At 40.7% G+C, this 19,179-nt stretch overlaps 2 protein-coding genes and 1 pseudogene across 2 annotated transcripts in view; all 3 read right to left on the bottom strand.

The window, feature by feature from the left end:
- Spag1 (sperm associated antigen 1) overlaps window positions 1-10,283 on the bottom strand; it is a 73,970-nt gene extending 63,687 nt beyond the window's left edge. Inside the window, exons 1-3 of the mRNA XM_008831555.3 lie at window positions 9,982-10,283; window positions 5,148-5,289; window positions 1,827-1,986 (exon numbers count right to left, since the gene is read on the bottom strand). Coding sequence (XP_008829777.1) covers window positions 1,827-1,986; window positions 5,148-5,287 — 300 coding nt within the window. The 5' untranslated portion in view covers window positions 5,288-5,289; window positions 9,982-10,283. The remainder of the gene's footprint in view (window positions 1-1,826; window positions 1,987-5,147; window positions 5,290-9,981) is intronic.
- On the bottom strand, window positions 5,461-12,045 carry LOC115070085 (annotated as a pseudogene).
- Polr2k (RNA polymerase II subunit K) lies at window positions 11,872-15,163 on the bottom strand. Its single transcript, XM_008831553.3, has 4 exons — window positions 15,106-15,163; window positions 13,907-13,976; window positions 13,218-13,310; window positions 11,872-12,350 (listed from the first exon to the last, which is right to left on the bottom strand). Exons 2-4 carry the CDS (start codon window positions 13,965-13,967, stop codon window positions 12,328-12,330), a joined length of 177 nt encoding a protein of 58 aa, XP_008829775.1. The 5' UTR covers window positions 13,968-13,976; window positions 15,106-15,163; the 3' UTR covers window positions 11,872-12,327.
- Between the last annotated feature and the right edge of the window lie 4,016 nt (window positions 15,164-19,179).

The following is a 19,179-nucleotide window of genomic DNA, read 5'->3' as shown; positions in this document are numbered from 1 at the left end:
AGTGTTTTGCCTGTTTGTATGTATACCACATTCATGCAATGCCCACGGAGACCAGAAGAGGGATCAGATCCCCTGGAACTGGGGTTGTGGATGGTTATTAGCTACTATGAAGGTCCTAGGAACCAAATGTAGGTCCTCTGCAAGAGCAGCCAGTGCTCTTAACCACTGAGCCATCTCTCCAGCCCCCACATGTTAGATTCTTAATAATATTTATTAGACTTAATTATCACCGGTGCCAGGAAAATATTGCATAAGAGATTTCTTTATTATCTGTGAAGTTCTATTATTTATTTTTCAGCAAAGATATTGAGAATGCTATTATTTGGCAACATTTTAAAAGCATTGAGATTCAACAATATACTATATCACCTGTCCTATCAGTATAGAAGGAAAGTAGGTGGAAAAAGGGTATAACAGGAGGAGATGTGAGGAGAAAAAGAAAAGCAACAAGGGAAGAGAGATTAAAAATGTGAACAGAGATCATGACGGAGTATGAGAACCTGAAAGAGGTGACAGAGAAAGCATAAAGGAAATGAGGGGCTGGAAAGATGCCTAAGTCAGCAAAGTGTTTGCCATATAAGCACGAGGGTTTGGACAAGGTGGCCTACACCTGTAACCCCTGTACTGGAAGGTAGAGACAGGAAGATCCCTGGGGCTTTCTGGCCAACCAGTCTATCCTAACAGTAAGCTCCAGGTTCAGTGTCTGTCCAGGTTCAGTGTCCTGTCTGAAAAATAAGGTGGCAACATTCAAAAGGCTCATGGACTATAGTAGAACAAGGGGTGGAGAGAATACTAATGCATCTCTCAACTCTCACCAGTGAACTCTCTCCTGCAACAGAGAGCAATGAACACAAAAGGCCACAAATGGATACGGCACAGAGAATAGAGTCTGAAGAATGAGGGACCTGGACAGGACTCCTATATTAAACTTCACCCACCCAGGGCAGGGTAGAAGAGGAGGTGGAAAGATTGTAAGAGCTAGGGAGGAGACTCTATTTGTCTTACAGGCTCCTGAGATCTTGCTCATGTGAACTTACATAATGGTGACAGCATACACAAGACCCATGAAAACTCAAGCAGACAAAAACCCAGCTTATAACTGGGAAAATAGATAACAGGCCCCAATCTTAGCTAAAGAATTATCAGCAGCTGATTACTTCTGGGTGAGAGAGAGTTTATCTTCTTTAAGGGAGAGATTCTAGATAGGCTGACTAAAACCCTGTGGATGAACTTTCACTGAGGGACATCTGAGTACATACACTAACTTGACTTGATAGGCCTTAAAATATGTAACAGAATGCATGAAATCCAGTGGAGCTGGCTATCGGGGGAGGTCTAGATGGGGAGAGGAGATATAAAGATGATTAAGATGTTTTGTATGAAATGCACAAAAATTCAATAAAAATATACACAAAATACATATGTATATGTACACGCACATGCACACACACATATGATGGAGAAACAATTGAGGAATAACAACTGATGACAGCCTCTGGCTTAAACTTCTGATTCTCCTGCCTCTACCTCCCAAGTGCTGGGATTACAGGTGTGTGTACATAGCTCCAAATATATTTATATAAATCATAAATACATGATGATTAAGTTATGATTCTTTTATAGGACTGAATATTATCCAGAAATTTAAAATATATTCTCACACACACACAAATTCTATTTGATTAGGCTTAAGAAACAACCACCATTTTCTAAGCAATCACCACTAACCACTTTTACTGGCAAAGAAGCAGCCTAAGAGTTCAGCTAAATGACGCAGCCATTTATACAGTGTTTCTACACTACTGAAAACTGGTACTGTGCTCTACCTTTAAATCACCATCAATTTTCTCCCATTCTTCTGCTGTAAAGCTGGATGCTGTAGCTGCAGGTTTATCCTTCCTCAAAGCTCTACTTCCGGGAGCCAAGCCTGTAAGACGCTTTTCACAAAATTCTGTAAGTTCAGGATAATATCCTTCTTCACCAGACCTTAAAAGTAGTTATAATCTTAGAGTTAGTGCCTTATTTAGCTATCTTCTGGACTGATGGTTTACAAACTGGGTTTCCTGGAACCAACAGGTTCTTTGATCTCAAGAGCCACACAAGGCTGAAGCTGGTGGCTAATCAATAGCGCAACACAATGATGAAAACTCCAAAGAAACCAACTACATCACACACTTTAAAGGCTGAATAAATAACATTTTTCTCTTACTTAAAAAATGTTTATTTTATACACAAAGCAATTTCAAAATCTATATTAGAAATTTACTATTAGAGTCAGGTGGTGGCACACACCTTTAATCCCAGTACTTCAGATGCAGAGCAGACAGAGCTCTATGAGTTGGAGGCCAGCCTGGTCTACATAGCAGGTTCCAGACCAGCCATGACTACAAGATGAGACCCTGTCTCAAAAAAACAAAAATCAAAAAGGGGGGCGGATACAATATTTGAGACAAGCAGAGAGACAATGTGTGGGGGCTTTTTTAAAAAAGGGGAAGTTTCTGTTTTTTCAAAAAAACTCTTTTTCTGAGTCAGGGTCTCAGGTAGCCCAGGCTAGCTTCTAATTCCCTATGTAGCCAAGGATGACTATGAACTTCTAATCCTCCTGCACTTACCTTCCCAGTTTGGGGATTACAAGCATTTGATACCAAATCACATTTATGTGGATTGAACCCAAGACCCCATGAATGCTAGTCAAACACTCTAAAAATGAGGTACGTTCCCAATCTCTGTTCACAATTAAAAAAAAAAAAAGTATAGGAAGAAAATGGCAGTGAAACTGCTTAGAAAAAACACTCCTAAATTCAAACACTCAAGGAAAAGAATTCCTTCCTTAGAAAGCTAAATGAAGTCATCTGGTCTTTCTGTTTTTAAAGAAAATCATCATTTCCTCTCCTCTTATAGATCTGTTTGCTCTTTTAAAAAAAACTTAAAATTTTTTCATTTATTATTTTTATTTTATCTATATGAGTGTATTGCCTGCATGTAGGTAAGTGCACTCGTGTCCTGCAATGCCTGTGGAGGTCAGAAGCAGATGTAAGATACCCTGGGACTAGAGTTATGGATAGTTGTTAGCTGCCACGTGGGTGCTGGGATTCAAACCCAGGTCTTCTGCAAGAACAATGAGTGTTCTTAACTGCTGAGCCATCTCTCCAGCCCCCACAATTTATTTTTAATATTTTATTTTTATTTTATGTGTATGAGTGTATTGCCTGCATATGTGTAAGTGCACCTGTGTCGTGCAATGCCCACAGAGGACATAAGAGGCATTGGATCACCTGGAACTAGAGTTACAGATGGTTGTTAGCCACCATGTGGGTTCTGGAAATCGAACCCAGGTCCACTTAACCACTGAGCCATCTCTCCAGCCCCAATATAATGTTATTTAATTAGGGTAGTTATAAAGTTGTTAATAATCAATATTATAACTGCAGCTTTCACATTCTTTATCCCATAAAGATTTTGGTTATTTATTTTACTTTTAAACAGTAAATAGCTGTAGCCCCAGCTGGCCTGGAACTGGATATGTAGACCAATCTCAAGGAGATCTGCCTCCTTCTGTGCCCCCTTCCCAACCCTCAGTGCTAGAATCAAAGTCATGTACCACCACACCCGGAGCTTTTCATTTTTTAATAAGTCCTTGGCAAAATATGACAGTATTCTGCTGAGAAAAACAAAAGGGAGATGATGGTATGACTTTCCATCTTTCTATTTCAGAAATGATGAAGTGATTACAGCAATTCTGGCATGGAAAACAGGAGGCTAAAGGCCATGGAACAGAAAAAGGAAGGACACAGTGGCAAGAGTATCAGGACTGGAGTTTGGTTCCTAGCACCCCCATCAGGTAACTCACAACTCACAACTGTCTATAACTCCAGTTCAGGGGATCCATCACCATCTTCTGGCCTCTCTGAGCATTGGCACACATGTGGTACTCATGCATACACGCAGGCATTCAGACATACACATAAAATAAAAACAATAAATCTTTAAAACAAAAAAAAGATAAAAAAAATAAAATCAAGAACCAGCAAAGAGCCAAGCACCATAAAAGGAGGGTTTATAGGCCACAGGTACCTCTACAAACTCTGTTCTCCAAATCAAACTGCTTAAGAAACCCAAACAGGTGTTCCAATTTGCTACTCCACTTGTTGTGGGGTTTTTGTTTTTATTTTTTGTTGTTTTGTTTTGTTCTGTTTTTGAGACAGGGTCTCACTATGTAGACCAGGCTGGCCTCAAACTCAAAGAGATCTGCCAGACTCTACCTCCAAGTTCTGGGATTAAGGGTGTGAGCTAACATGCTAGGCAGTGTTTCTTGAAATGGATTCTTTAACCCCAGTATAAAAATCAGTAAGCTGCATTGTTAAAAACATGTTTCTGGAAGCTGGAGAGATGGCTCAGCAGTGAAGAGCACTGGTTGCTCTTACAGAGGACCTGGGTTCGGTTCCCAGCACCCATATGGCAGCTAACAACCATCTGTAACTCCAGTTCCAGGGGATCTGACACCCTCTGATTTCTGAGGGCACTGCACGACAAGGGTGCACTTATACACAGGCAGGTAATACACACATATACATAAAATAAAAATAATAATTTTTAAAAAATATACTTCTGGGCCCCTTACCAGACTTCCTGAAGTAGAATCACTGGGAACAAGGCCCTCAAACCTGCATTTTTAAAAACCACTTCAGACATATATGTGTAAAGTTTGACAATATCACAGTGGGGCTGTACTCTGGGACCCAGCTAACTCTGTCTTCAGGCCTCCCCACCATCTTCCCTGAAATCAGTCAGTACTGAGTGAGTCACTATTGTTAGAGAAGTGGAAAGTGACAGAGAACTTGTTCAGCCCAGGTGTCCTGGGCTACTTTCACAGTTGCTTTACCTTTTTCTAGAAAATACAGGAGAACAAGAAAAATAACCCCTTGGATACTAATTAGCCTGTCTCATGTTGGAAGTGCATCTAGCCAGAACCCTCCAAACTAACCATAGTATCAAAACCACTATTTTGGAACCATTGTGGGCTTTAAAAACTAATCTCAATATTTGAAAATTCTCCAATATTTCTATCATTGCTTTGCCTTTTAGAAGGTAATGACATAATTAAAACTGACATATTGGAACATGAAATAATTTTTTTAAACGCTTACCTCAGCACACAAAGAATTTTTTCCAGGCGTTTCACGTCTGAACATTTTTCAATATATTTGAAATCCAAATGTTCAATGGGAATTTTAAACGTCTTTGTTGTTCCAAAGCCCCATAGTGATGGACAATCCTTGGCAGTCATGACTGAAACAGTATAGGAAAACAGATGCGAACCTAATACGTAATAATTTAGTTCTATCTGGATAGCAGTAACCACTGAGAACTCCTATTGAAAAGAGAGTGGAGGTTTTCCAAGGAGGAAGGCTACTGATTTTGGTTTCCCTCCCTGATAACAACAGTTAAACTCTAGCAGAGTCAAACTATTTGCTGCCCATTTACTATCTCAATCTTGACCTTGAAGAAAGCTGGAAAAGTATAACCAGACAAGTTTTGGTGCTCAAAATACTCTTGTTTCTCAGAATCACATTTGAAGGCCTTGATAAAAATGGATGCTCCTTTGAAACTGGGAATGAAGCTATCAATTAATTGATGGAGAACAAGAGACTCCTTAACCCCTCCTGCACAGATGGGAAATAATCGACAGTCTCTTGCACTGATGTATTTTAAAAGCTTTACATGTAATATTCATATATAAAAATTTTAGTACTTTTTTCTAATTTAAAACTCTAAAGAATCTAAAAAAATAAGGCATTCAATATTTGAAAAAGATTTGTAAATATGTATATTCTGTCACGAAAACTTCATAACATTATACACTTGGGAAAAATACAAACAGGACATATTACAAGTTTGTGCAGCAATAACTATAGGCAACATGCAATAAAAAGTTTACTAATCAAAATACACAAGTTTTTGTAGGTTCTAACCTGAAGGACTTTTGCTTTTTCTTTGCAGAATCCTTAAACCTGTGGCACTTAAAATTTGTTAGCCTTTCTGCTGGGAGATAAATTGTACACAACAGTGATTTAAAAAAAAAAAAAAAGGATGAAAAGATGAGCAGACCAGGTGTTTGCCATGAGCCATTCCAGGTTTGTTCAACAGTGGCTAAAACCCTTTTCTTGGACTCTCATTAATGTTCCTGAGAAAGTTATGCTGCCTGGCTATTGGCTGGACTGTTTGGATTCAGTTCCTCTAACAGAGATTGTTAAGACAGAAGATCCATTGTATGTTGGACTCCACAGATCCTGAAGGCTATCTGAGTATCTGCTACCATTGACATACCTGTTTGGATGAAACATTTTGGATAAGAGTCTAACAGTTGGTAGTTGTCCCTTCTGTTCCAATAACAATTGTACTCCATCACATGATGTTTTCACACGTTGCACAATTGACCCTCACAGGTGGGTCCTCTTGCAATCACTCAAAATCCTCCCAAACTACTTTAAAAGTATCTTTTCATGCTGATTTTGAATGATATTTTATTTACATAAATATTTGTTAACATTCCAATTATCCTTTGAGATCTGGCACAAACATGTATAGTACGCTTTCTGTGCCTTTCCCCCACTATTCCTTCCCCCTTCCCTTCCTTACCACTTCCACCAAGACTGTGTTCTAAAACACTGCATCCCTCTGGCAGAATGTAGCATGTATTTTAATTATGTCTCTGTAGCTCCCTTCTAGATTTTGAAAGAGCTTGTTCATCGTCATTCCTGAAGGGCTAACACAGTACTTTGTCTCTTAAGAATATTTGCTGGGTTGAACTGAGACAGCCTGGGACACTTTCACCCTAATGGTATTACTAATGACAGTGATAGTAACAATAGTATATGTAGTTCTTTAAAGCATAGTTTTATTCTTTGAGAATTTCACACAATGTGTTTTGATCACAGTGACCCCCAACTCTTCCCCTAATTCCTCCCAGTTCCACCCCCTACCTCTTTACCCACCCCCCAACATTGTGTCCTCTTTTTTTTTTTTTTTTTTTTTTTTTTGTCTTTTTGAGACAGGGTCTCCCTGTAGCCCCATCTGGCCTGGAACTTACTATACAGACCAGGCTGTTCTCAATCTCACAGAGATCTGCCTGCCTCTGCCTCCCAAGTGCTGAAACTAAAGGTGTGCTCCACAATGCCTGGCTTTGTGTCTTTTAAAAACATTTTATTATTTTTTAGATTTTGTGTATGGGTATATTGCCTGCATGTATGTTAAGTGAACCCATATTGTGCAATGTCTGAGGAGGTCAGAAGAGGGCATCTAATTCCTCTGGAACGCGAGTAATGGACAGTTGTCAGCAGCCACGTGGGTGCTGGGAATCAAACCCAGGTCTTCTGCAAGAGTAGACAGTGCTCTTAACTGCCTAACCATCTCTCCAGTACCTTTTTTTTTTTTTAAATAACCCATTAACTCCAGTTTCTGCTGCCCATACATTCCTGAGTGGAGGGCCACCCACTGGAGCATGTTTCAACCTACCAGAAGCCATACCCTTAAAGAAAATGGATTCTCCCTCCTCCAGACGCTATCAACTGTCCATACTCCTTATTTAGGGATGGAGGCTTATGAAACCCTTCCTTTCCATATGGAATATTGATTGGCTTGATCCTGTGCGGTTCTTCTGCAGGCAACCATAGCTACTGTGAGTTCATGAGTGCAGCAGTCCTGTCATGCCCGAAGACACTATTTCACTCTAGTCATTTATGTAGTTCTTAGTGTTTGCTGGGCCCTTCTGTGGTGTGTGTATGTGTGTGTGTGTGTATGTGTGTGTGTGTGTGTGTGTAGATATTACCTCACTTAATCCTTCAACTTTTATATCAAGTATATTGTTTTAGCCAGAAAGTAATAATAAATTATCATTTATGGAACTAAATTACCATGTGCCATAGATTATCTCAATCTTCAAAATTACTTTTTTTTTTTTTTTGGTCTTTTTGAGACAGGGTCTCCCTGTAGCCCCAGCTTTCCAGGAACTCACTATGTAGACCAGGCTGGCCTTGAACTCAGAGATCCGCCTGCCTCTGCCTCCTAAGTGCTGGGATTAAAGGCGTACGCCACCATGCCCGGACCAAAATTACTATCTTGAAGGATATTAATTCCTCCCATGGCTAGGGGTGCAGGTCAGTGGTGAGAACCTATCTAACATGCACAGGGCCATGGGCTCAATCATCAGCACTACATATAAATTAAATAATAATAACGATGACTCCCAGTTTGTACAGAAGTTGACAAGTCAACTGAGGATATCAATCTCCGTAGGCTACCTACAAAGCCCACCTACTGAACCATCACAGTACTACTGCTTTTCAAACTGTAGGTGACAATGCATGAGTAGCAATTCTAAAAGACTGCCTAGTTGGGCCTGATGGCACACACCTGGAATCCCAGCTACTCAAGAGGCTGAGGCAAGGGGATCACACACTGAAGGCCTGCCTGGGCTGTACAGGGTGAATTCAAGACCACCCTAGGCAACTTAGTCAAACTGACCTTAAAAATAAAAATGAAGACAAAGGATGAGGAATACAGTTCAGTGGTAGAACACTTGCCTATTTTTGTGAAGCCCTAGGTTCAATCTCCAGTACTTCACACACACACAAAAAGAAAACTTACATATCATATTAACATTAAAATAGTTTTATAAAAAGCATTGCACTAAAACCTACAGTGATCATTTAAAAAATGTAACATAGCTGGTTGTGGTGGCCCACACCTTTAATTCCAGCATTGGGAGGCAGAGGCAAGCAGATCTCTGTGACTTTGAGGCTACAGTGGTTGACATATCAAGTACCAGGCCAGCCAGGGCTGTATAGTTGAGACTCTGTCTCAAAAAATAATAACAAATAAACAAATAAATAAATAGCAGAGGGGCTGGTTCACAGAAGCATTTGTTTCAGCATGACTGCCCTCTGGGAGCCTGGCTTACAGAGAGGATAGGTTGGCTTCTTCATATGGCTGCTGGCTTGGCTTGGGTATAGAAAATAGGTTAATAGTTCTTCAGCTTTGGGATAAGATCCAGCCAAGAAATTAGACTATGGCTTTCATACCATACCTCTAAGGCCCAGAATGATGAATAGGTCCCATCACAAGGATAATCTGAAGATTTGAAAGGAACAGGGAGGGGGAGAAAAAAAACATGAAGAACTTTTAAATTATTGATTCCACAGAGAATAGAAGGGATTGCCTTGAGAGAATTTTTCAAAAGAGCTGGAGGATCTTTAGTAGAAAAGAATTAAGTATTTGATAGGATTAAAATACATACCACAAAATAAAACAAAAATGTAAAACAACAAAAAGAGAAATAAAATAAATTACTTTGAATGACATTATCTTACAATCATCGAGATTTTGACTTGAACAAAACATTGAAAAACATGACAGAGCCATCTCTTGCCTAACCAAGTAAAGGTCATTCTGAATAGTATTCTAACACTGCTGAGAATCTTTAATGAAAACTATCTTGCTTTTTTTCTTGTACACTTTCTGTACAAGTTAGCTGGGAATGATATAATCTCCCACTTGGGAGGTGGAGGTAGGAGGACCAGGAGTACAAGATCATCTCAACTACAAATACGCATATCCAACTTGAGCTACATGAGACCCTACCTCAAAAAATAAAACAAACGAAAAGGTTGTTTTATTAGTTCTCTAGAGAATTCCTCCTGTTTCTTTGCAGTCTTTGTCCAGTTAGGAAAATCTTGGTCCTAGCTGGATATGCTTTCTTCTGTCATCCTGATCCACATCCACTTCCCATATTTCCTAATCCGCTTAGCAAACCTCTGGTGCAAATTGTAGGGACTAGTGGTAACCCTAGTAAGGCTCGAGGTCCTTTCTTCCAGCATCTGTTAATATGAGGGCCAGGCGCCCTCTGCAGCCAGAAGTAGAAAATGGCATGTACCAGCCCTGGCAACGGTTTCTATGTACGTGGAGCTCGGTTCTACAGCTAACCTGCAACCGTCGTTCTCCAGGTCTGGGCCTTGGTCTGAAGCAGCCGACTGAAACACCAGGTCTGAAGTAGGTCTGAAGCCAATTCAGCAACTCCCAACCTCCTCAGCAACTCCCAACCTCCGCTCGGTGCGAACCGTTCGGCCTGGAAAGTTCGGACCGTCTCCCCAGACCAGGACCAGGAAGGACGTTCATCCAACAGCCCCCAACCGTACGCTCTGTTCCAGTGAGAGGGTGCGGTACGCAGACGCAGACGCGCCCACCAGCGCTCACCCACCAGCGCTCACCGGTCTCACTGCTCCAGCGGAGCAGCCGGCAGCTGGGCGGAGATTTCGCGAGCCTTCTGCGGGGTGATTGGCTTTCCCGCAGCTGTCGTCCAGTTGATTGGCCTCACAGGACCCAACTTCACTACCTCGCCCGCCCACAAAGGGCCACTTGAGCAGAGCTGAAGGAGTCCCACTTCCTCTCCTTTGGATTTTAGAGTTAGAACTGTTTCTATTCTCCAGTCCTGGGCTGCTGTACTCCTAAGTAAAATGACTACTACTCAACCATAGAAATGTCAAGATCGAGCCCTGTATTTATCTAAAAAATAAACAATAAAAGACAAATTTCCCTCTTCCTTTTCATTCACCCATTTGAGCCAGGTAGTATTAAGATTTCAATATATTTTTTTTTAATTTCATTTTGTGTGTATGAGTGTATTGCCTGCATGTAAGTGCACCTGTATCATGCACTGCCCCTGGAGGTCAGAACAGGGCATTGGATTCCCCTGAACTGGGGCTTCAGACTGTTAGCTGCCAATGTGGATGATGGAAACCAAACCCCAGAGGACTCTACAAGAGCAGCCAGTGCTCTGAACGCTGAGCCATCTCTTTAGCCCAATTCTCCTCCTTTTTGCACTTAAACTACAGATATACAGTTTTGGCAGGGGCTACTAGTGTTAAAAATTCTAACGTTCAAGCTACTACAGTCATATCATAGTTTGCGTTTTTGGTTCTGGGGAATGTTAAATTTGCACGTTTACAGACGCACACTCAAGCTTTAGAGTAATCCTTAGGTGCTTCCTCATATGATGCACTCTCCCACAGTAGCCTGTTAAGTAGTATTACACAACTCTCCTGCTGTCTTGATGCCTTCCTACCACAACACCCTGTGAGCTGGTCTCTTCCCACTATCTCACTCTTCATGAAGTTCAAGTCACAAGGACCTCAGCCTCAGTACAAGACAAGCTCATATTCTACTCCAGAGCCTCCACACGCTTTTTTCTCATCTTCCTGGGCCTGGCTCCTACCCATTTTCAGTCTGCTCAGGTAATCACTGCTGACCTTGAACAAGCTACATAGCCAAAGACGACCTTCAACTTTTGATACTCCTGCTTCCACCTCTCAAGTGGTAGGATTAGACATGCACCACACAGCTCTCAGAACTTACTTTGTGGACTGAAGAATGTGTGTGTATAACTATATGTGACAAAACTTGTTTTTATACCTTTTTAGCCATCTCTTTATGTTGCTATTCAATTCTGATTTCATCTATTATCTTTGAATGTTTTATAACTTTACACTGACAGCAAATACTATGTTACTCTGTACTAAATAATGTTAGTTTAAGAACAGTGAAAAAGAATAATTGTTTTTAGGGCTCTAGAAACCTGCATTTTTTTTTTTTTTAATGGGGTTGGAGAGCTGGTTCTAGTTACAAGTACTAGCTGTTCTTGCAAAAGTCCTGGAAAAGGACTTGCAAAAGTACTGGAGTACTTATCTGTAACTCCAGTTCTAGAGGGTCTGACACCTTCCTCTGCCCTCAAAAGGCACTGAACAACACAAGTACACTTACATATATGTAGGCAAAACACACATTAAAAAATTTTTTATATTACGCTTTATTCATTTATTTGTGTGTGTGTGTGTGTGTGTGTGTGTGTGTGTGAGAGAGAGAGAGAGAGAGAGAGAGAGAGAGAGAGAGAGAGGACAACTTCCGAGAGCTGGTTCTCTTCACCACGTACATCCTGGGGACTGAACTCAGGTCATCAGGCTTAGTGTCAAAGATCTTTACTGGCTGAGGCATCTTGCCAGCCTGAAACCTGCATTTTTAACAAGGCTTTGATTAAAAATGTGGTTTTGAGGAGGCAATTTTAGGCTTTATGTATCAAATTACAGGTATAATACAGGCCACATACTGAACCAAAATTTTCTTTATACAAAGCATTAAAATACACTCTCATTTCTAAAATGAAATCTCATGCACACAGTTGTATTTATAAGTATGCTAAACCAAGAACTCTGCAGTACTGAGATGCACTAAGCGGCCAATGTCGGCACAAACGAAGATATTCCTTCATTCTTGTGTTCATCGAGCATCAAAAACCACCACTGTTAAACTGAGTTAAGGACTTTAAACAGTACTTAAATAGCACCAAAAATTTAAGGCTTCCATGTCATTTTCTCTGCAATAAGCTTATTTAATATAAAATTAACAAAAGAATGAACTTCATTAGGAAAATCAGGTATTATCTAAAAAAACTATATGGTATCAATTTTCATTAGTCCACTTTCCACGATACAAAGGTCAGTACATTAAAAACATTGAAACATTAAAGGTGATGGCTTGCTGACTTTTAAGAGTTTGCCAATTGTCACAATTTGCTTTCAGTATTTGGACTAATTTGCAGGCCCCACTATTTTCCATTAGGTTATTTTGTTTTGTTTTGTTGAGACAAGGTCTCATTACGCAGCCCGAGCCAGACTGGAACTTGCTATTTAGACTAGGCTGGCCTCGATCTCACAGAGATCCACCTGCCTCTATCACCTAAGTGCTGAGATTAAAGGTATACGTCATCATCAGGCCAGAGGTATTCATCCTTGCCTGTTGGCTTATGGGCCATCTAAATTATAGAAGGAGAAATACAAATATTATGTATAATAGCCAAATGGAAGGCAGAGTATGGTGGCACAGGCCTTTATTCCCAACACTTATGGCACAGAGGCAGGTGAATCTCTGTGAATTTGAGGCCAACCTGGTTTATATAGGGAGTTCAAAATAAAAATTATTATAAAAATAAACATTATTAAAACAAGTAATCCTCCCTGGGAGTCCCTCACATTCTTGGGATTTCTCATTTTTCCTTAATAAACCCACATCCACTCTACTTAAAAAATTAAAATGCAAAAGTTATTACTACTATTATCAGCACTTCCTGTCACTTCCTTCTTGGTTCAGGAAGTGCAGTTAAAGGATACATCTTTTAGTCCTTTTCTTGTACATTATTCTGTATCCACATTCTCTGCATCTGATTGGATCTCTGGATTTAATTTCATTTTCAGTGTGACATTCTAGAAAACAAAACATATTCATTCAATGCCTAAAAGAGAAACATTACAGGAGGGTAAATTATCATAACCACGTATTTCATCCCAAGCAACCCAAAGCACCAAAGCAGTCAACTGAATGGGTTTGCATTACTAAATACACTAAGGAGGAAAGGAAAGAGTTAAGGGCAGTGCGGTTTTGTTTTTTTTTCCCTAGAAGAAAAGATGAATTCCTAACGAGGGGTTTTAAATGAGTAACTGCTAAAGTGTTCTACTTTATAACTTTGAGGATCAGTACTCATTTGGAAAGTTTCAGTAATTTCAAATAAGAACTTAAGTAGAATGTTCTTACTTTAAATGCTACTCTTGGGGGCTGAAGAGATAGCTCAGTAGTTAAGAGTACTGGCTGCTCTTGCAGAGGACCTGGGTTCAATTCCTAGCACCCACATGGCAGCTAACAACTGTCCGTAATTCCAGTTCCTGCAGATCCAACAACCTTTTCTAGCCTCTGCAGACTTTGCATGACAAGAGTATGCTTGTATGATGCAAGATACATGCAGGCAAAACACTCATCCACACAAAATAAAAATAAATCAAAAAGGAATTTAAATTACTCTTACCTCCACATATATATATCATTGGCTGCTGCTTTGGGGGTTGAACGTCCTTCTGGGTGTCCATTGTTACTCACTGAAATCACAGAGTCAAGCATTGAATACCTAATAAGACCTTCTCACAAGACCAACCATGCCCCATTTTTCTCAGAAGCTAAAAAAGGACCTGATTCCCAGGCTCAAGAGATAACTCAGAGGTGGAGTGCTTGCCTAACATGTGGGATCAATCCCCCAGTCTTAAAGCCAGGGTGGGAGGGTCGGGGGTTATCCTAATTCCTAATCTGTATCTTTCCTCCTAAACTCTGTAGATTTGATCTAAAGGATGAAACACACATACAACAGAAAATTTGAGCACTGATCCCAAACTGAACACAATAATAAATACATTGTTATTTTATTACACTCTTCACAACAATACTATGGGGGAAATCACTTTTTTTTTTTTTTTTTTTGAGACAGGCTCTCCCTGTAGCCCCAGCTGGCCTGGAACTCACTATGTAAATCAGGCTAGCCTCAATCTCACAGAGATCCACCAGCCTCTGCCTCCTAACTGCTGAAACTAAAGACGTCTGCCACCACGCCCGGCTGCGGTTATTAATCTATACATGAAATAGCTAAGGAGAGTTTTATTTGCCCAATATCACTCAGCAACTAAAACGCAATGGGAATCCAGATCTGACTGGAATACTCGTGTTAGCATTTAACATAAACTCCAGTTTTCCAAACTTAAGCCAGAGATAGCCAAAATAAAATTATATACAACCGAAGCACAGCCTAACCTAAGGAGGGAAAACAACGAAAGACGTCTCAGCGGCCATACAGCTAAACTGAAAGAAAACACACAAAAGGCCGACTACATCAAATCCATCAAAAGCCTCTCTCAACACGGATCTTCTATTTTTCGTTATATATTTGGTCCTTTGAGATAGTCTCGCCGTGTAGCCCAGGATGACCTACAGTTCGCTTTGTAGCCCAAGCAGAGCTTTTTTCAGAAGTCAAGGAGTCGAAGTCGGGATTGCCCTGCCTCCGCTTCCCAAGCGCTCGGAGAACAAGACGTGAGCTACCGCGCCACAGCCCGGGACCTCTTTAACTCCAAGTGTCTCTCTGGTTGTCGCCCCAAATGCACTTCTTCAAACCCCCAACCCCCAATCCCCTACCTCGGCAGCCAGAAAGGTTCCCCTCCACCCGGCACTCAAGACACTTACCTGGGTCCGCAGACACACCACTCCTCCGTCGCTGCCTCGCCACTAGCTTCCGGCGCTGGCGTATGACGTACGGGGTCCCCGCCCCCTTCCGCCCTGATGTTACCAGGGGCGGAGGATCTCTTAGTGGCGAGAAACCCTGTTCACTGGTGTTTGAGATTCTACAGTGTTGTTTCGCTCCTAGTTAATTCTGATGGTTTTTTGGTCTCTTTGTTTTATTTATTTTTCAAGGAGGCAAAGCACTTTAACAGTCCAATTCGAAGAAGGTTTGTGTTTCTGACTTGTGAAATAAAAACTTCTGGAAAGGCAAAGGATTAGAACCGAAACGGAGATGACAGGAGCAGGTGTAATCCTAAACTAGCCGCTGCTCAGACATACACAGAACAACTAGCCACTGCTCAGACATACGCAGAACAGTCTATTCCACCAATAATTGTCACGAGTATTTTTCAAATTGTTTAATACCTGCCAGGTTTTGCTTTCCCAGGCTCCTGTCATCCCTCTCCCACTCCCCCCACCCCCGGCGGGGATGGGGAATTGTGGGGTGGTTGTAGAGAGATGGGGGGAAAGATTTGAGGATTTGAGATTTAATACTGTGTAGTCTAGGTTGGCCTCAAACCTCGGTAGTCCTGCCTCAGCCTCCTCAATGTGAGATTACAGACACCACAACGCCTGTCTTCCTCCTCTCTTTCTGAATCAAAGGCTTGCATAAAGGCAGCCCCATTAATAACTCCCATTCATTGGTAGCTTTCACTTTTTTCAGATTCTCCATCTGTCCCTTGTGCATCCACAGAAAAAAATGACTCCTTCAGTGGAGGTGCATTCTTTCAAAGATCAAAATTTCAATTCAGATAAAAACTTTACCTGTTGTGCTCAGAACACAATATTCATTCACTTCTTTCACAGCAGATATTTTACTTATATTAAGAATAGGGTGATAGCTAGGTGTGGTGGCACACTTTTAATTCCAGGAGGTAGAGGCAGGTCGATATCTATGAGATGGAAGCCAGCCTGGTCTACATAGCTGTTTCAGGCCAGCTGTAGCTACAGGGAGACCCTTTTTGAAAAAAAAAAAAAAAACAAAACAAGATGAAGAGCCAGGCATAATACCATCACTCAGGAGTCAGGCAGGTAGAGCTCTGAGTTCAAGGTTAGCCTAGTCTACATAGTGAGTTCCAGGCCAGCCAGGACTACACAGTGAGGCCCTGTCTCAAAAACAAAAGCAAAACAAACAAAAAAGGTGAAGAAAGTAAAGTTATTCGAGCAAAACATTAATTGAAACCATTAGGAATAAAAAAAAAAAAAAACAGGGCTTCTCTCAATGCACACTCTCTGGTATCTTATTAAATAGGCTGTACTTTCCAGCTCTCCATCCAGAAAAATTGAGAATTTTGAGCTTTACTTTTCTTTTGGAGGAATTTAGACTGTGGTTGCACCTCCACACTCTAGCTTGGGAGATTTAACTTGATCTTTCCAATTTCCTAAATGCCAATTAAATTTTTTCCTGGACTTGGGGTTCAGCTCAGAGGTAAAATGCTTTCCTAGCACACATTGGCTCATCCCCAGGACTACAGATGATAGTATTTTTGAAAAGGAAATTTCCAAGAAAACAGTAGTTTCTGGTTTCTTCCTCCACATACACACTAACAGCATATTTTGACTGTCAGCCATATTACAAAGTATCTACCTCTTCTCTCAAAGGAAAGGGGTAATCAAGTAGCTATAGCAGCCTTCTGTACAGGAAATATCTGGTAAAAACATTAACATAAGGGAAAGATGATGGTGTGAGCCCCAAACTGAAACTTTCATACTTGCAAGATAACTTGGATTTTAAGATTTTATTTGTGTGCGTGTGTGTGTCTGTCTGCCTGTCTTGTCTGTGTCTGTGTCTGCATATGTTGTATGTGTGCAAGTGCCTGTAGAGGCCAGAAGAGGGAGTTGGATCCCCTGGAGCTGGAGTTACAGGCAGTTATGAGGTGGTCTATGTAAGTGCTGAGAACTGAAGTCAGGTCCTCTGGAAGAACAGCAAGCGCTCTTAACTGCTGAGCTCTCTCTCCAGCATTTGGATTTTTTAAAGATAAAATTTTGCTATATATCCCAGGCAGACCTGAAACTCACTAATCTCTCTGCTTCAGCCTCCCCAGTGCTGACATTACAAATATGTACCACCATGTGTAACTTTTTCCTGGATTTTAAATCTCCAGTTCAAGTATCAAATAACTTTGTAACAAAACCACATATGAAGGTTAGAACAGATCATTACATAAAGAACATAAGGGGCAGGATAGATGGCTCAGTGGTTAAGAGCACTGGCTGTTCTTACAGAAGACCTGAGTTTGAATCTCAGCATCCACATGGTGGCTAACAACCATTCGTAACTCCAGTTCCAGGGGATCCGATGTCCTCTTCTGTCCTCTATGGGCACTGCATAACACAGGTGCACTTAAACACATGCAGGCATAAATAACACTCATACACATTAAAATAACAAGTAAAAAAGAACATAAATGTTCCTTGGAACCCTATAGAATTGTGATGTGATGACTATTTATAGTAAGGTGATCCAAAACATTCCACAAGAGTTCATGTTTGTACACGTTCCCAATCCAACATTTTTTCCTATTATCAGTACTCAGTAGTTTTATCATCACCATGGACATAACAGAAAGAAGCTACCTGTTACCAATGATAAACTGACCTGACTGCCTGAGCACCTACCAGAAGCTAGAAATCATTGCATTGCTCTCTCCTAATGAGGGTATTTGTCTTGCCATTGGGGTTTTTCAACTCCTTACAAAATGGTTATTGGAGAACAAGTTGCTGTGGGTTTTTTTCTTGAATCTGTGCCTTTCCTTTATTCTTGATGATAACAATTTAAGTATATTTGCATAGCTTGAATGTCATGGTCATTAGGGATAAATTCCATTAAGTTTTATTGAATGACTCCCCAAAGAAATATTAGATCTTGTGGAAAGCAAGTAAGTTTTAGAATTCTGACTTAATCATGGGAGACTGATCCAAGAAAAGGAAGCAAAAAGCAGGTCTGTGATGGGTAAAGAATACAAAATAGGACCAGCAAGGTGGCTCTGTGGGCAAAGGTGCTTGCTATCAACCTGATGACCTGAATTCAATCCCTGGGACACAGTGGTGTAAGGAGAGAACCAACTCCTGTTCACACACAAATAAACACATAATCACTATGTAAATGTAATAAAAATCATTTTAAAAGAATAAAAACAACCCAGTAGCTTATATCTGGAGTATATGAATACAGATGATTGCAATCTGTATGTTATTAAGATTGTTTTTGTGGGAAGGGGTCTCTTTCTCGGATGGTATAAAGGAGCCATGATGTGCTTTGTTTGAGGGAGGGTCTCAAGTGTCCCAGGCTGGCTTCAACTTGCTATGTAGCTAAGAATGGCCTTGAACTCCTATCCTCCTGCCTCCACCTCCCAAATGCTGGGGATTATAGGAAGCACCATGCCTGACTCTGATGTCTTTTTTATTCTTCATTTGTAATAAAATGTCTTCAGAAAAATAAAACAATAATTGTCTCTTTAAATAAAGAAAAATGATGTTTTGGGGTTATATGGTTATTTTCAGCCACAGACAAAATTCCCAGCCCTGTGTGTTAGGGTGGGGACAAGGAATGGAAATTAAGTAGATAATACATTTGCTATCAAATTTGCTATCTGGCTGAGGATGACCTTGAACTGCTGATCCTCCTGCCTCCATCTCCTAGATCTTGAGACTACAAGAGTATGCCACCATACCTAGTTTATGCAATGCTAGGAGTGCATGAATATTAGGTAAGCACTCTATGAACTGAGCTACATCCCCATGCCCTAGGTAACATGTATTTTAGGTGATAAAAACACACAGACAAAATGCTGGAGAGGAGTATTCTTGTTGTTGAGCAAGGAAGGGTAAAAATGGCTGCCACGAAGATTTGTTTGAAGAGACAGGGAGGGTATGGGGGAGGCTTCAGACAAGTGCTCTTGAAGAATGTGCCATTGTAATTCATCCTTAAATCTTACAGGTACTTCCACTTAACATTACATAAATATCATTATCCCC

The sequence above is a fragment of the Nannospalax galili genome, unplaced genomic scaffold (genome assembly GCF_000622305.1).
Source record: "Nannospalax galili isolate Female #2095 unplaced genomic scaffold, S.galili_v1.0 scaffold334, whole genome shotgun sequence".
Lineage (NCBI taxonomy): Eukaryota > Metazoa > Chordata > Mammalia > Rodentia > Spalacidae > Nannospalax > Nannospalax galili.
This window is presented reverse-complemented; position numbering and strand designations above follow the sequence as displayed.

Excerpts from the sequence above, each read along its gene's own strand:
- Polr2k (XM_008831553.3), bottom strand. The coding sequence starts at position 13,967 with ATGGACACCCAGAAGGACGTTCAACCCCCAAAGCAGCAGCCAATGATA. Across the intron at positions 13,311-13,906 it reads AATGATATATATATGTGGAG|AATGTCACACTGAAAATGAA; the intron begins GTAAGAGTAATT and ends TTTGTTTTCTAG. Across the intron at positions 12,351-13,217 it reads CAAGAAAAGGACTAAAAGAT|TGGTGGTTTTTGATGCTCGA; the intron begins GTATCCTTTAAC and ends TCAGTTTAACAG.